This window comes from Euleptes europaea, chromosome 5, assembly GCF_029931775.1.
Source record: "Euleptes europaea isolate rEulEur1 chromosome 5, rEulEur1.hap1, whole genome shotgun sequence".
NCBI classification, from domain to species: Eukaryota; Metazoa; Chordata; class Lepidosauria; order Squamata; family Sphaerodactylidae; genus Euleptes; species Euleptes europaea.
In genome coordinates this window covers 98970489-98986934 of record NC_079316.1, presented here as the reverse complement: position 1 = coordinate 98986934, position 16446 = coordinate 98970489, and the positions used below count along the sequence as shown (strand labels likewise).

At 43.8% G+C, this 16446-nt stretch overlaps 1 protein-coding gene across 1 annotated transcript; it reads left to right on the top strand.

Moving 5' to 3' along the window:
* The first annotated feature begins 3005 nt into the window (after positions 1-3005).
* On the top strand, positions 3006-13789 carry LOC130477417 (protein NDNF-like). The gene is made up of 4 exons (XM_056849359.1): positions 3006-3083; positions 5440-5632; positions 11102-11235; positions 12399-13789. The coding sequence occupies exons 2-4, from the start codon at positions 5445-5447 to the stop codon at positions 13748-13750; spliced, it is 1674 nt and encodes a 557-aa protein (XP_056705337.1). The 5' UTR covers positions 3006-3083; positions 5440-5444; the 3' UTR covers positions 13751-13789.
* Positions 13790-16446: the final 2657 nt, after the last annotated feature.

Here is a 16446-nt window from a genome sequence, read left to right as displayed (position 1 = left end):
AGCTGCCAGTTTCAGAGAGCTGAAGACCATGAGGACCAGTTATGAGTGAGTATGGAGATACTGCTGTAAGAAGCATTAAATGCAAATATAGCTAATTCACATGATCACATGAAGCCGCCTTATTCTGACCTAGGACAGTCCTGACAGAGACCTCCAGAGCTCATGTGGCAACATGTTAGCATTTCAGCCTGCAGTGGGACATGGTGTCCTTAGAGATGGCAAGCAGAGATTCAGCCTGTGTGCTACCATCAGATCTAGCCAAAGGAAGGAACTGCCGGGAGACCAGTTAATGATGTCTTTTTGTACCAGTAGGTCAGAGTGGGTCAGGTGATGTTCTCTATTGAAGCTTCCAAATCATGTTTGCTTGCAGGTCTGAGCTACTCAGATGCCTTCTTCTCCTAAACTGTGGATCACCTTCAGCCTTTGACCCTTGATCGCACAGAAGCTGGGTCTGCAATAACTTGCACATCAAGGTGGCCCTTAGACATTCCTCACATTTTGTAAAAATTGCCAGACCAGCAAAATACAGATGAAAAAGAAACCAACTTTCTAACATGAAGAGTTATAGCTGAATTTCATGGAAAGGTTTGGCTGGCACAGGGTCCTATAGCTGCAGCACTGAGTCACTGGGAACCACGATGACTCTCTTTGCCATTCAGCTTGTCAAGGCCCAGGAGCTCTCCTCAGGCCAGTAGTTGGCAACCTAACGTGGAATGACTCCTTCAATCATTGAGCCTTTCTTCTAACTGTTCCCTATTATGCTCCAGGATTCTCTCCACCACCACTATAATTTTATAGTATTGAGTCCAGCTTTAGAAAGAAATTTAAATTTTTATTTGGACAATGGGTCCAAGATGTTGCCGTTTTTGGAGCAAGAATATGAATCTTTGTCGTGTGAACCACCCACAGTTATTGGTGGAGGGAGGAAATGCCAACGCAAGAACGCTGTCTCTACATAACCATTAAAATAATACGAGTGGCAGAAACTTGCCAAACTTGTGAACTGTGACAGATGATTGCCTACCACAGATGAAGCAGTTTTATGCAACTTTGCTCAACAAAAGGTATAGCAAATATATGAAAACAGTTCTCTTTCCTATATGAACTGGCGAAATGCCATTTACAGTGGAAGCAAAAATTATAAAAGGTAGTAGTACTGGATTGTTTCCATCTGGTGCAAGTGCAAATTGGCATCACAAATGGTGCATTATGGGTACAGGCAGCCAAATGCTTTAAAAAAAAAAAAAGCCACTTGCCTCCAGCCAGGACCAGCTTTTATGTCAGGTACGCTTAGCTAAAGTTGACTTGTAAGTGAAGTAACCCATTGGAATATAATTCTTTTATTTCTTAGCATCCCCCATAGGAACTCCATTGAAATCCCCTCATCTTCCTGAATATTAAAGGACAAACAGTAATAACTTTATCCATTCAGAGACTTGCCTCATGCTTTGAGGAGTGTTGCCTTTGTGGCAAAGAGAAGGTGCACAGCACATGGTTAAAGGCCTGCTATCAACCCATGTACCTTCATGTTTCCGGGCTGACACTGAAAAGGCTGACACCTTGGTGAGCACTTTTCCAAATCAAGTGTCTTGACTTCCCCACGACCTTTCCCACAACAGTTAAGGGCTACTATTCTAACTGTACAACCATATGCAGAGTTACTCCTGTCTAAACCAATTTTTAAATATGGGCTTAGACTAGAGATGCCAGCCTCCAGGTGGGACCTGGGGATCCGCTGGAATTACACTTCTTCTCCAGACTACAGAGATCAGTTGGCCTGAAGAAAATGGCTTTGGAAGGTGGACTCTATGGCATTGTACTCCTCTGAGGTCCCTGTCCTCCCCAGGCTCCAACCCCAAATCTCCAGACAACCTTACACCCCCATCCCCTGCCAGTGATCAGGGGGTACCTGGCAACCCTAATTTAGATTAGAGTAACTACAGAGGATAGCCAAGTAAGACACTGTTCAGGCTGCAGCGCTTTCTGAGTTCCAACAAAGTTCAGAAAGGAGCCAGTTCTCAAAATTGGTTTCACCCCCTTTCAGTCCTCAAGACCTTTAAGTCCTCAGGTCACTCAAACATTTGCAATCAGGATCATCCAACATTGGTGCAACACAGCTTTAGTGCCCATGCCAAGTCATGCCTTGTATGACATTATATTGGTGTGCCTGGAGTTACATTCCCTTCCCAATGAATCTATCCTGTTACTGAATATCCATATGTGTGCTATAATAGAAACAGTAAATTAGTACAATTAATGCAATTTCAATAAAAAGGAATGCCAGTTTACAATCTCTTGAGTATTCCTAAAGCTACACAATTTGCATGTGGACGTTCAGAAACCACCCTGAATCATGGGGTAACTCTTCTGATGGACCTCTTATGTTTCCAGATTATGCTCTGTCGTGTGTTTGTTTCATAAATGTTAGGGTTGGCCTGGTAGAGTCATGAAACAGTTTTTATAAATACTATATCTCATCAATGTCTTCAGATTCATAGATGGCATCTTGGCTTGGTTTCAGTTCTAACCGAGAACAGGGATGGAAACAGGGTAAGGCCATCCTGGTTACATCAATAGACATGCAGATAGATAACCAAGCTCTTGGCTGTTGAGTACCACAAAAGGGTTAAATGAACACACACGCACACACACACACAGGCACTCCTTTGCATTTCTGTCAAAGACCCACTCTCTGAGCAGCCACCAGTGGGGCAGGGTGTTCCTTTCCAGCCTAGCGGTCTGCCTAATACCTTCTACAAGGATTAAAACCTTGCTCTCAGAGGGAAAATAACAAAGTTGTATAATTTTCCCCTTAAGGACCATCTGGTTTTGTATAGGTTTAAAGAAAAAAATAAGAGAACGTTTTCCTCTCTCTCTCTCTCTCTCTCTCTCTCCTTATAAGATTGAAAGCACTTTACAGAAGCCTCCTGCTTGAAACATATGGAAAAATCAGTTCAATCCTGTTAAACGGGTCCTGATTTCGATTTTCATCTGTCAGCAAAGATCTCAAAAAGTGTGGGTTGATGTGTCTCATTTGGATTTCTACGTAGAAAGAAAGTTGCCCAGGTGCCCTCTGTCTAAAGGTAAGGAATTGCCTCCTCCTGCTCCCCAAACCCTCAATATATTTGTAAGGATTTGGTATATATTGCTTATTTAATCATGAGGAATCGAACTTCTATTTGGGATAAACCCTTTCTATCTGTGTTTCTTGGCGAGAGGGCTTTGTATGTGACTGTTATTTACTTTTTGGATCGCAGGAAGTATATAAAAAGCACAATGTTCATATCCGTGTAGAAGTTCAAGAGTTTCTGTTGTATTTATATGATCAAGCCGTAGCGAAGGAACTGCAAAACAGAGAATATTTCAGTATACAGTGAGAATACCAATGCAAGAGGTTTAATGTAGGCAATTCAAATGCAAAGTTAAACTTATGTATTATAATCCACGCATTTATTTGGAATGCAGTTGTCTCATGGCATTTTTGGAATTGAAGGCAACAGAATACTCTCACTTCAAAGTCCTGAGCAGGATTTACCCCTTGATAAAATGTAATCACAATTAGGAAAAATCATTTGTGCAGGTTAGAATGATAAATGGAGCACCATGGTACAACACACAGACCTAGGAGAGAAGTACGAATCAAATATTTTTTCTTTCTTTCCTTAAAATAAAAGCATTTGTAATGAGGTGCTACGATTTGATCTGCCGTTTTTTTTTTTTTATTTATCTGCAAAGTCCTGGTTTCTTTGTTCCTTGTATTTTTGTTTCCAGTTTTATGGTCTCTGGTCGCTGCTGGTTAATCAGATTTGCCGGTTGCCTTGTTATTTGTTATTATGGACTGGCTTAAAGAGGCTTCTTCCTCAGCTGTTGTAAGAGCACCCCCTGCCTACCGGCTTTGAGCTCTGTTGTCTCTGGGTCGGTTTTCCAACTTCCCACTCTTATCCTGATTCTGCTGTTATTCCCTGGAAAACATGTAATCTGTCAATCTTTCCAGAAGACCCACTGATGGTGCATCAGATGTGCAGCCTCTGTTATTTTAGTCTGTGGGATCCAAATAATTTCCCTCCAGGAAACGCTTCTCTTTCAGAGATGACATATTTCCCCTGGATTCTGACTATGATAGAATATGTGGTTCTTTCCTTCAGCCAAGTGATTGAAGGTGGTGTCAGGAATGTGATTGTAGACGTAGCTGGAAGCAGGTGTGGTACAGTGGTTAATAAACTGAGTTTCCACCTGTCCGTTGGTACATATGGTGCCTTTGTAACTTACTCAGTTTTTACCCCACCTTTCAATCCAGAGGGATCCCCAAAGCATTTTACGCAGAATGATGAACTACAACTAATTTGGGGATGTTTCCATCCTTTCTGACGCAGGAATGGTCTGGAATGACACCAAACCCAAACCATAGTTCTCATGTAGGCTCCCTGACGGGTTGTTCCTATCCTTTTTACCCAATTGACATCTTGACTGAAAGGCCGTAGTATGATATCCCATCTGGTCCACATGGATGGGGACGGCTCAAGGGAGCGAGCCATGCTGCTGTTCCCGCTCTCCTCCTTGTAAAACAAGAGCAGAGTAGATGTGCACAGGAGAGAGGAGACTTTCAGCCCACAAAGGCAGACTTGAAGCTTACTGCGGAGGCCTTTTGTTATTTGTGCCCCCAGCAGAGAGCCTTCAGATTTTGCCATGACCCTACAGGTCTCTTACCAACAAGTACTGTTATTGATTACAAAATTTATGCTCCGCCTTTCAGCCCTCACAAGGGCCACCAAGGTGGCTAACAATTTAAAACATACGTGATGAGATCACATTTCAAAACCAAATCAAATTTATTAATACAGTCATTTTAAAATCATTAAACTCACCCCCCCAAAAGCACACATCATTAAAACAAATTAAAAACAGTGTTTAAGTACAAAGACATAAAACAGCAATTAAAACATTGGTCTGGAAGAAGGGATCACTGTGGGACCGTCAAACAAAACAAAAATGTCTTCGCCCACTGGTGGAAGATGGCAACAGAAGGGGACAGACGAATCTCCCTGGGGAGAGAATTGCAGAGTTTTGGTGCCATGACCGAGAAGGCCCTCTCCCATGTTGCCAGTGTTGTAGAGCAACAAGGACCCAATCACCCATGTCCAAAATGGCTTCCTGTCAGGTCCCATCACCACAGGAGATGTTCATCCACTTCCCCTTTCATCTTTGCATCTTGATTGGACCACTCAGGACCAGGAGGCAGCCCTCAGAGGACCAGTCCCTGATCCCTGCCATAGATAGATTCCCTACTGATGAGAAACTGATACGGGGGATGGGGGTGGTATACTGATGTGACATTCAACTCTAATAGCTTCTGATGGGTGTCTTTGTCTCTTGTGATCCTATAGCTGCTTATTAGCAATACATTTAAGGAACTATGTTTTTAATTTCCTTGGCCTGTAGCAACGATGATGCCTCGACTCCATTCTTGCCCACCCTTCTGGCTTCTTGTATTCATGTGCTTCTCTCATTCTCTGGAGACAGCCAACAGTTTACAGCAAAGTTTCAAGAGTGACCTCCTCAACTTCTATCACACGGTTATTCTTGCTGATGGTAAGGAGACCACAATCCACCTCTTGAAGGATATACCTAAGAGGTAAGAGTACCTCCTAAGTTCTTTCTTTACTTCCCTTAGAAAATACTCCAGCCACTCTTCTATATGCTAGCATTTTTATTTATTTATTTTACTTACTTTGTTTATACCCTACCTTTCTCCCCAATGGGTTACCCAAAGCAGCCTACAGCGTTCTTCTCTCCTCCATTTTATCCACACCACTACCTTATGAGATAGGTCAGACTGAGAGAGGGTGACCAGCCCAGGGCCACCCAGCACACTTCCATAGCAGAGTGGGAATTTGAACCTGGGTTTCCCAGATCCTGATTAGACGCTCTCACCCCTTCTTTGGCCCAGCCACTTTTTCTCAGTCTAACCCAACTCACAGGGTTGCTTTGAGAATGAAATGGAGGAAGGGAGCACCCTGTAAGCCAAACTAAGCTCCTTGGAGGTAGGGCAGGATTTAAAAATTGCAGGTGATAGTCCTTGCAGATTTGTGGGAGGATAAGGGTCAGAGAGTGTGGCTTCCCTGAGTTCCTGGCAGAGATGACATTTGAACCAAGTCTATGCTTATTGATAGTTTAGGTCACTTGCACACAGGAGCTATTCCCTGACTCAATCTCCTTGCTGCTGCAGATGTAATGGCACAGAGCCTCCACATGTTCCCCGGTTCTTTTCCCTCACACCCATTATTTCTCCCCCACAGCCTCCTCCCACAGCCTCTTTGCCATTTTTAAATTGGCGGTTTGTGTATCTCTATAGTGTTTTATCGCTACAGAGATAAAGCAGCTACCAATGTTTTTACTGAATTACTGAATGTATGCTTTATTTTAAATGCTTTAATATTGAGATGTTTTAACATTTGATGTTAGCCACCTTGGGGAGCCAATTTGGATGGAAAGGAGCCTATAAATGTTTTAGATAAAGTAAAAAAAAAAAAATTAAGCCGGAAAAAAGCCTACCAGTCATGTGTGGGTGAAATGGTGGGTGGGAGAGAAATGGTGGCGGAAGTGGTGCTGCATGTGGATGAGGTGGGGCGGAAATCCACCCCTTCCTGTCTACACTTTCCACAAACTCACTTTAGGTATGATCTTTTTGGAAAGATTTACCAAAACAGCTTTGGGGAAACTTGTCATGCAGCTAAGGAAAACCTGGAAGGGGCGGGATAACCTGGGGAAGATGCTGTGCAGAAGTCCCCCCCTGCCTCCCCACAAAAAACCTCTGCAGTTTGGGATGCAAGGCCAAGCCAGCGTTCAGTGCAGAGGCAGTCCTAGGTCATTTACGCATGGGTCCTTTCACTCACGTTTGCCCTCATCTGTCTCAGTTGTTTTCCATCCATTAGAGATAGGCTGACCATATTTCCCTGAGACAAAAACGGGACATTGGGATGGCAAAAACGGGACAGGGGTTATGTAATATTCTGTAATAATGAAAAAGCAAGATGATTAAAAAAACGTTTATTACACAAACCTATTGAGCTTCTTCAGTGACAGAACCCATACAAAAAATTAGGTAGACATAGAGGGGGACTGGCTAAAATCAAATTGAGAAATTTAAAAATAATACTGTTATTTTATAGTACATACAACATTTCACTATATTTTAGTAGTTTTAGCTAATCACTATATTTCTCAAACCAAGAGCTTAAATAAAAATATTTTTTAATGCTCCTGGGGCCATGTTTTCTCAATATGTTCCAACTGTACATCAATAGGAACAAGAGTACATGGATGCCATATTCAGAAAAATAATGTGCAATAGGAAAATATAGGAAATATCCACTCTAGTAAATAAAAATATTTAATTGTAATAATTTTATATAATGATAAATATTAATGGACTGCTGATATCATACTGCCCTTGTACAAATCTGTGGTGAGACCACTCTTGGAATACTATGTACAGTTCTGGTCACCACACCTAAGAAAGGATATTGCAGAGCTTGAAAAAGAAGCAGTTAAAACGCTTAGGGCTGTTTAGCTTGGAAAGAAGACATAAGAACATAAAAAAGTCCTGCTGGATCAGACCAAGGCCCATCAACTCATATAAAGCTGCCTTATACTGAATCAGACTATTGGTCCATCAAAGTCAGTATTTTCTATTCAGACTCCAGCAGTCTGTTCACACAGTGGACAACCAAGTGCCCCCAGGAAGCCCCCAAACAAGATGACTGCAGCAGCAACATCCTGCCTGTGTTCCACCGCACCCAAAATAATAGGCATGCTCCTCTGATCCTGGAGAGAATAGGTATGCATCATGACTGGTAGAAAAGCTATGGATAGCCCTCTCCTTCGTGAACATGTCCACTCCCCTCCTAAAGCCTTCCAAGCTGGTAGTCATCACCACATTTTGGGGCAGGGAGTTCCACAATTTATCTATGCGTTGTGTGAAAAAATACTTCCTTTTATTTGTTTTGAATCTCTCACCCTCCAGCTTTAGCAGATGACCCCGTGTTCTAGTATTATGGGAGAGGGAGAAAAACTTCTCCCTGTCCACTCTCTCCAAACCATGCATAATTTTATAGACTTCTATCATGTCTCCCCTCAGCTGCCTTCTTTCCAAGCTAAACATCTCTAAGCGTCTTAACCGCTCCCCATAGGACAGTTGCTCTATTCCCCTAATCATTTTGGTTGCTCTTTTCTGCACCTTCTCAAGCTCTGTAATATCCTTTTTTAGGTGTGGTGACCAGAACTGTACACAGTATTCCAAGTGTGGTCTCACCATAGATTTGTACAAGGGCAGTATGATAGCAGCAGTTTTATTCTCTATTCCTCGTCTAATTATGGCCAACATGGAATTTGCCTTTTTTACAGCAGCCTCACACTGGGTTGACATCTTCATTGAGCTATCCAGTACCACCCCAAGATCCCTTTCTTGGTCTGTCACATCACTTTACACTTGCTTACATTGAATCTCATTTGCCATTTTAATGCCCATTTTTCCAGTCTGTAGACATCTTTTTGGAGCTCTTCACAGTCCGGTTTGTTTTAACCACCCTACATAGTTTGGTGTCATCTGCAAACATGGCTACTTCACTGTTCAACCCCAACTCCAGGTCATTGATGAACAGGTTGAAAAGCACCGGCTCTCAATCCATAAAAGAACTTGTCCTCTTATCCCATGACTATGAAGTTTGCTTAGTAGCCTTTGTTGGGGGACTTTGTCAAAAGCCTTTTGGAAATCCAAATATACAATGTCCGCAGGCTCTTTCCTGTCCACATGCTTATTGACACTTTCAAAAAACTTTAATAGGTTCGTGAGACAGGACCTACCTTTACAATAGCCATGTTGGGATTTGCTCAGCAGGCCTTGCCCTTCTATATGCTTGACAATTCTATGAAATGTGGTGACCGAAGGGAACACACAGAACAACAACCGCATGGAACAGGGAGATCCATTCATGTTATCTGCCTCAAGTAGGGTTGCAACTTGCAAGAGAACCACCAGCAAGGGGGATACCCTGTTTTGGAGCCCCTCCCCCCGGTGCCGTTCAGCCAGCTGGCGGGGGAACTTAACGGCAGCAAACTTAGGCCTAGTTCTCTGTCATCAGCAACACAGTGATATCACTTCTGGCATGCCAATGATGCAGGGACGCTGGTATTTGTGCAAAACTCTATGGTAAAAATGGCTTCCACCATAAAGTTTTTGCCCAAACACCATAGCGTCCCCATGTCACTGGCGACATGATGTGCATGGCAGAAGTGATGTTGCCACATTGTTGATCTCAGAGGCCTAGGCCTCAGTTTGCTGCCAGTAAGTTCCCCACCCTACCCCCCACTGGGGGGTACCAGGGGGCACCTGGCAACCCTAGCCTCAAGGATATTTTTTAACGTTATCATATTCCATTGGAAAGCAGTATTTGAACTGGATGAAGTTAGGTAGGGAAAACATGAATTTTATCTATGGAAATATAAGATGTCTATATCAATTCATGGAAGTTTAATTTATATTCCATTGGCACATAAACTATTTGTGTTGGAAATGAGCCCTTCAAAGCAAAAGAGGGGCTGAAGTGGCACCTAAAAATATGCTATCCACACCGGGATGCACAACGAGGGCATTTGCTTGCCAAAATCTGGTAGTCGTGTATGGAGAGAACTTCATCTGGTGTACAGCGCTGTTAGTTTCTTATGTCGATATGCTGCCTTTCAGACAACAATGGGGTTGGAGCCTCAGGGGAAGGTGCTCCCTCCTGCCTCTTCTGTGAGTGGACATCTGCTGATGGAACAGGCAGAAGGGAGAGATTTTTTCCCCTTCCCCCGCTTCACGGTAGCTTCCTGACTTGCACAGCTATAACTCCACATCAGTCCTGCGACCCCAGGGAATAAACTTTCCCAGGGTTGAACAGGGCTGTATTTGTATTTGTACAGCAATCTATTGAAAGCAAGCACAGATGATTGAACTCTATGGTATTTCATTGATTGACTCTACAGTTCTTATGTTCTTAATTAACAGTGCTGTGCATCAGAAATGGGAGATCTATGAAGATGGCCATAGTTCTGCAAAATAGTGCTTCTCTCTTTAAGCAAAATTTAGTCCAGGTATCTCCAGGACACTGACTAATAGTATTAGCATCTAAAATCTAGTGCGTATTGATGCACAAAAGCCACAGATCGTAAACCAGATGGCTTACGTCAAGGAAAAGCATACAGCCTGTTATATCAAGTTACATAATACATCACGTGATATGACTGCATGTTGGAAAACTCTAACAAGCATAGCAAAAATGAAATAAAATTGGGTTAATTGGTTTTTTTTAGAATATTGCATCTATCCTCATTTGTCTCAATTGGCTGAGACTGAAACTATATGGTCTCACTTTCAAATGCACTCACATTTTAGGAGCACACGTCTTTAAAACTGAGGTCTGCATCTTTTGTTGAAAATTATTAATCACATGAAAAAATACAAATTTGAAGAAGTACAAAACATATGGAGCCATTCATAAAGAATTCAGAAAACAGAAACTTCTAAGCGGGGAACCTTCAAGGACTTGCAAGGGGCATTTCATTTCCCCCCTCCACTATTTCCCTAAAAGGCCCCATAGCACCTCCCTTTTTTCTTCTTTTTTCTCTCCTTCCCAACCACCCACCACCCACCCTACCTTTATCTGTCTACTGTCTTCAGGTTTGCCTCCTTCCCTCACCTGGCAGCCTCTACCCAGGAAAACTATAGGCCAGTTATTTGGTACTAGCCACCAGGCTCGGCCCTGTTGCACAGTACTGGCCACTAGGCAGGCCCAGTCGCACGGTGGGGAACCTGCAAGAACTTGCAGGGGCCAGCTCATCTTCCCCTGTATCTCCCTCCCCCCATTATTTCCTGTTTCACTTCTCCGGGCAACCCCAATATCCTCACTTTTCCCTGCATCCTTCTCTCCTTCCCACTCCGACCTACGTACTGCCTTTTATCTTCAGCTATGTTTTTTATAGTCCTCTGTATCTCCTGTGACTTGCTTGGTGCCCTGCTATAGGGCGGCAATGAGCCTCAACCTATCTGTTACTCTGCTTCCAGGTACTATTTTGTTTTGGAGGAAGGCAGAATGTCTGCACCTTTCACAGTGACAGTGACCCCATGTGACGTCCCCATTGAGTGGAGCATACGGGTCCATAAAACGTCGCCAAACTACCTTGGAAAAGCAGCACGTGGTAAGAGATACATAGAAGAGCATGGTGAAAAAGTAATATGCCTGGGCATTACTACAGTGGCATCATTTGGGATTAAACAGTCAGGGCAGTGTAGAGGGTAGAATGTCAAATTAGGATGGGGAAGATCCAGGTTCAAATCCCTAATCTGCCATGAAGCTCACTGGATAACCTTGGGCCAGTTGCTTACTCTCAGCCTAACCTACCTCACACATTTATTATGGAAATAAAATTGGGACAGGAGAACCATGTGCATTGCCCTGACCTTCTTGAAGGAAGGGCAGGATAAAAATATGATAGACATAGCACAAGTGTTGCCATTCAATAGTCTTGATTGGTTTTCAAGATGGCTAGTCTCTGCTTAAGTTAGGAAACAGCAGGAAAGGACCCGAGGATAGTTATGTCATGTAGATAGGTCAAGTCCTCAAGCTATACTGAGCAGTTTTGCCCAAACAGAATAGTCACAGAGGTAGGTTAGGCTGAGAGAGTGTGACTGGCCCTAGGTCACCCAGAGAGCTTCCATGGCATGAGTTGGGATCTCAACCTGGGTCTCCCAGATGCTAGTCTGACACTTTTAACCACTACACCATACTGGCAATGCTATCAGCCATCTGCATTTGTGTTGGTGAAGGTGTTAAACAGGGTTGCCATGTGCCTGCTGGGGATGGGAGATTTCCCATCCCCAGCAGCATGATGTCACTTCTGGGGAAACCTGGCAGTGACATCACACCTCTCTAAGAATTGCCAGAACTCCTAGGTGCTTCCTAAAGAGGACTGACATCACTTCCAGGGAAAATCTGGATGTGATGTCAGTCCTCGCTAAGAATCACCAAAAACTCTATGGGTTTACCATAGACTTTCTGGTGATTCATAGAAAGGCATGGTGTCACTCATTGCAGTACCATAAGCACCCACTGCCTCTGTGCCATTTGTACCATCCAAGCCACAAGTTAGCAATCCATAAGGGTGGCTCCCATAGATCAGTTCCAATAATGGTAGTTCCTTTCTCTGGCCCAATGTGCCCTCCCCTCATACAGAGGAAGATACCATCACTTAGTAGGACAGAACAATTGTGTGGGAACCAAACCATTGTTAGGTTCTAACAATTTCCCTCCTCCCTTTGAGCATGCCTTTAATTTTTTTACATGTTTCTACTTCACTAATAGGTGGTTATGACAGTCAGGATGCCCTAAAGTTTCAGAAGACCACAAAAATGGAATCTACTCTTTTTAGCTACAAAGGCAATTCTGTGGAGACCTACATGGGGATGTCCTACTTTTCCACAGTCTATATGCTTGAATTCTTATCAACTGAACGAGACACCCATATTACAGTGTATCTAACGACAGATACAACTTCTGAACACCTATATCCAGAACTCCCATCAGATCCACGCATAGATGTCATTGGCGTTGATCACACCACAGTTACTCTAGCTTGGAAACCCAGTCCCACCGTTCTGCAGTATCAAGAACACATCCAGTACTGTCTCCTAATGAATGAAAAACACAACTACAAGAGTTTATGTGCAGCAGAGACAGCTATTAGATCTTCTGGTATGAAATCACCACCAGCATTAGCACTGCCTCTATCTCCGAATGCCCTGAACCCTCAACAAGTGATGATATTGTCCAACGGTGAATTAAGCATCATCAGCAAAGCAGGAAGTGGGGAGGTGAGGCAGATATGTATGGGAACCAAGAACACCTACACGGTGCCCAACCTGACTCCCAGCACCCAGTATTATTTCGATGTTTTTGTGGTCAATTTCCTCACCAATGCCAGCGCTGCCTATACTGGAACCTTTGCCAGAACACTTGAAGAACCTGAGCCCAAAATTACTGAACTGAAAGATGGGAAGGTGATTCATCTCGTCCTGGATGGCAGAAAACAAAAATTCTACAGCTTGCAGTACCGGGCCAGGCACAAGGAGGTCCAGTTTGCCTTTCAGTCTTGCAGTGGCCAAGTTCAAGTTGAAATATCCAGGGATGGGAAGTTGCTGATGTCAGAGAGCTTTGCTGGATTGAGACATTTCACGCTGAAAGGAAAGCTGTGGGATGTATACTTAGTGAACCTGGGGTCCACTGAACCTTCAAATGCATCTCTGAAAGTTCAGGTTTCCTCTCTCTTCCACAAGCCTTTCTTCCCGGTTCTCCCAGAAAGCTTAAAAATAAAGTCCTTTAGCAAACTGCGGACCTGTGACTCTGTCACTATCGCCTGGCTGGGAACACAGCAAATGAGCAAATATTGTGTATACAGGAAGCAGATTGAAGAGGACCAGGTTTGGATGGAAACAAGGAATGCAGACAGGTGCTTGGGACCAGAATCCCGGCACAAAAGTGACAAAGTAATGTGCAAATACTTCCACGATCTCAATCTACGGCGGGCAGTGACTTCAGAAACCATCAGGGGGCTTGAAGCGGGAACTGTATACTTATTCGATGTTTATCTCATTGGCTCCTCTGGGATTCCAGTCAGGTATTACAGTAGAGTTGTAAAGACACGGAAGAAATGTTGAGCATCCTTCCAAAAAGGAATGGCAAAGCTGAAGGAATGTCATGGCCTAAGCAACATGGTCTGCATCATTCAAAATGTTCTAGGTCAGAGAAGAACATTGAAGTTACAATATCTGAGAGGAAGGAATCTTAGTCTAGAAAAGTAGACTTTCTCCTATGACCTTTTCCCTCTAATTTTGTATCACTTATTTGGAGTTACACTAAAAGCACTTTATAGAAGAACATCTACCATCAGAATCCAAGCAGTCATCTTAATGCCTGTAGGATATCAACCCGAGGAGGGAGAGATCATTTAGATGACAAGTACATATTTTTAAGATGCCACTTCAAAGAACAGATTTTCTCCATGTTGCATATCCCAGCTAATGTTGTCAGAGTCTGGAAGAAATACTACTAGACTTTGAAACTGACCCACTAAACCCTGCCTTGCTACTCCCATTTTGGGTACTCAATGGAAATGAACCATTACAACAAACGCCACTCTTTTCTTAACTACACTATAAAGCACTTTCTCTTATGCTTTTCTTACACTATAAACTATACCCAAACCAGGTCTATTGCTACTCCATATTTCTAAATCACTTGTAGGTTTCTCTGCCTCTTGTGAAGACCGTCATGCATTTGGACTAACTCTGCTGACCGTCTAACTGTCGAAAAACTTGAAGTAATATGAGTAGGTACAAATGAAGAAAGGTGTGATAGCTGTATAAAAAAGTATTTCCCAACTACTAGGAGCATAGAGATTCTGCACATCAGTAGTATACAATAAGAACATAAGTAAAGCTGGATACTGGGGAAGGCACTGGAAAACCACCCTGTAAACAAAGTCTGCCTAGAAAATGTCGGGATGTGACATCACCTCATGGGTCAGGAATGACCCAGTGCTTGCACAGGACACCTTTACCTTTTAAAGCTGGATAAGAGCAGTGGTCCCCCCCTTAGCTTTTCTAGATCAGACCCCCTTAGCAATCGTTTTTTCTACACTGAAAAATCCCAGACTCTCTAGCCTTCCCTTAAAATAAAGTTGCTCCTACCCCTTAATCCCTTTAGTAACTGATGTGCTAAATATATTGTTTGTTATATGAAATATTCCCCCCCCAAAAAAAAAAATCTTCAATGTGGTAGCACCATTCATGACCCTGAGCTGAAACTAGGCCCGTTGACACACTAGCAACTTACCTCGCAAATTACTTGCATCCAGTACACAAGAATCCAGACCGCTTTTAAATTCCTGTTCCCACTGCGCCTCCTTTCCCCGCTGCACTTGAAAATCCCCAGACCGGCAAGCTTCCAGGCATGCCCAGTCGGCGCTCCAAGCAAGGACAGCGATTGGTTCAGCTTTAGTAAGGGAGGCGGGGCGAGTGCAGGGGTTGGCTGGCAGCAGGATTGAGGACGCATTGCATGTTCCCACTTTAAAGCACCGAGTGTGGAGGACGTTTTATTTTTTTAACTTGCCTTATCAGCGGATCCTCTTACCGCGGAGAAACTGCGCTCTGGAGACGTCCTGGGAATCCTTCGGGTGAGTTGCAGTGGGAACATGCAAGGAAAGCCCGCGGAAGCCGGCGCCGCAAATGGTAAGTGCGGACACTGCCTAGGAAGTAATTTAGATTATTTCTGAAGGCCCTTGTTTTGCCCAAGGTGAATCCTGGCGCAGCAACACATGTCAGCTTGAATCAGTGAAGCCCAGAACATGTGAGGATGTTCATTTCCCTTTGTAGAGTCCAGGGTCACCTCCAAATTTCTCCTTCAAGTCTATGGAGGAGACTCCAGAACCCACCATCAGAATTCCCTTTTCCCCCCAGATTCTGGCAGCATTGTCATATCATGAGGAAATGATGGCCAACGGTTAGCTTTCTACCTTGTAGCCCTTTCAAAATACACACACAGAGGCCGAAGTAAAGTAGGGGCAAGTCAGTACCAAGTTCACTCTTCCCTTAAACATTAATAGCCTCTGCACGTCCTGAGGGACATCTTAGGTATCCAAGTTAAGACCCAGAAGCAACAGACTTTGCTCCCTGTGCTATTCTTCTCTTCCATCATACCTGCAGATCTCATACTCTGTGAGTTTCACAAACAGCAGTTAAGGGAAATCTGTTCTACTTCAGCCATCTACATTTTGAGTTTCCTTTGGCAGACTCATCTCTCTGGCTTTTCTCATCAAGTGCTAAAGCTACATCCTTCACTGACTCTTTGAAAGACTATCTGTCATGAGTCAGCCTGCAGAGAGTCAGCCTGCAGAGACCTCCTCTGATGAAGAGGAGGTAGAGGCCAGAATAGAGGATCAGCCAGTCAGGAGATGACTCACCATGTCTGCAGCCTGCCAACTCAAGGACTCCAGTTGGACCTGACACCTTGCAACATGCAGTGTCTCCAGAGGCCTCGCCAGGGCCACTGGAGCAGAGAAGAAAACAGGTCCGTCTGGCAATGCAGCAGAGACGGCAGAGTGCTAGGCTGAAGGCTTTACAGAGGAACCTCCCCAGTAGCAGTGATGAGGAAGAGCAGGACTGAAGCACCACCTGTGAACTCAGCCTCATCAGCATCAGCTGGCTGCTACAGCAGCAGGGGAAGGGATTTAAGCCATCAGTTAGGCTTGGCTGTTGTGCAAGCAACTTGTCACCAACCTCCTTGAGTACCTGCCTTGTTTCCCTGCTATCCATTGGATTCCTGGTATCCTGACTTCTTGGACTGGCTCTGACTA

Bases quoted from the DNA above. Each gene is read 5' to 3' on its own strand.
- LOC130477417 (XM_056849359.1), top strand. From the start codon at position 5,445: ATGATGCCTCGACTCCATTCTTGCCCACCCTTCTGGCTTCTTGTATTC. The intron at 5,633-11,101 runs GTAAGAGTACCT...CTCTGCTTCCAG, and splicing joins TTGAAGGATATACCTAAGAG to GTACTATTTTGTTTTGGAGG. The intron at 11,236-12,398 runs GTAAGAGATACA...CTTCACTAATAG, and splicing joins CCTTGGAAAAGCAGCACGTG to GTGGTTATGACAGTCAGGAT.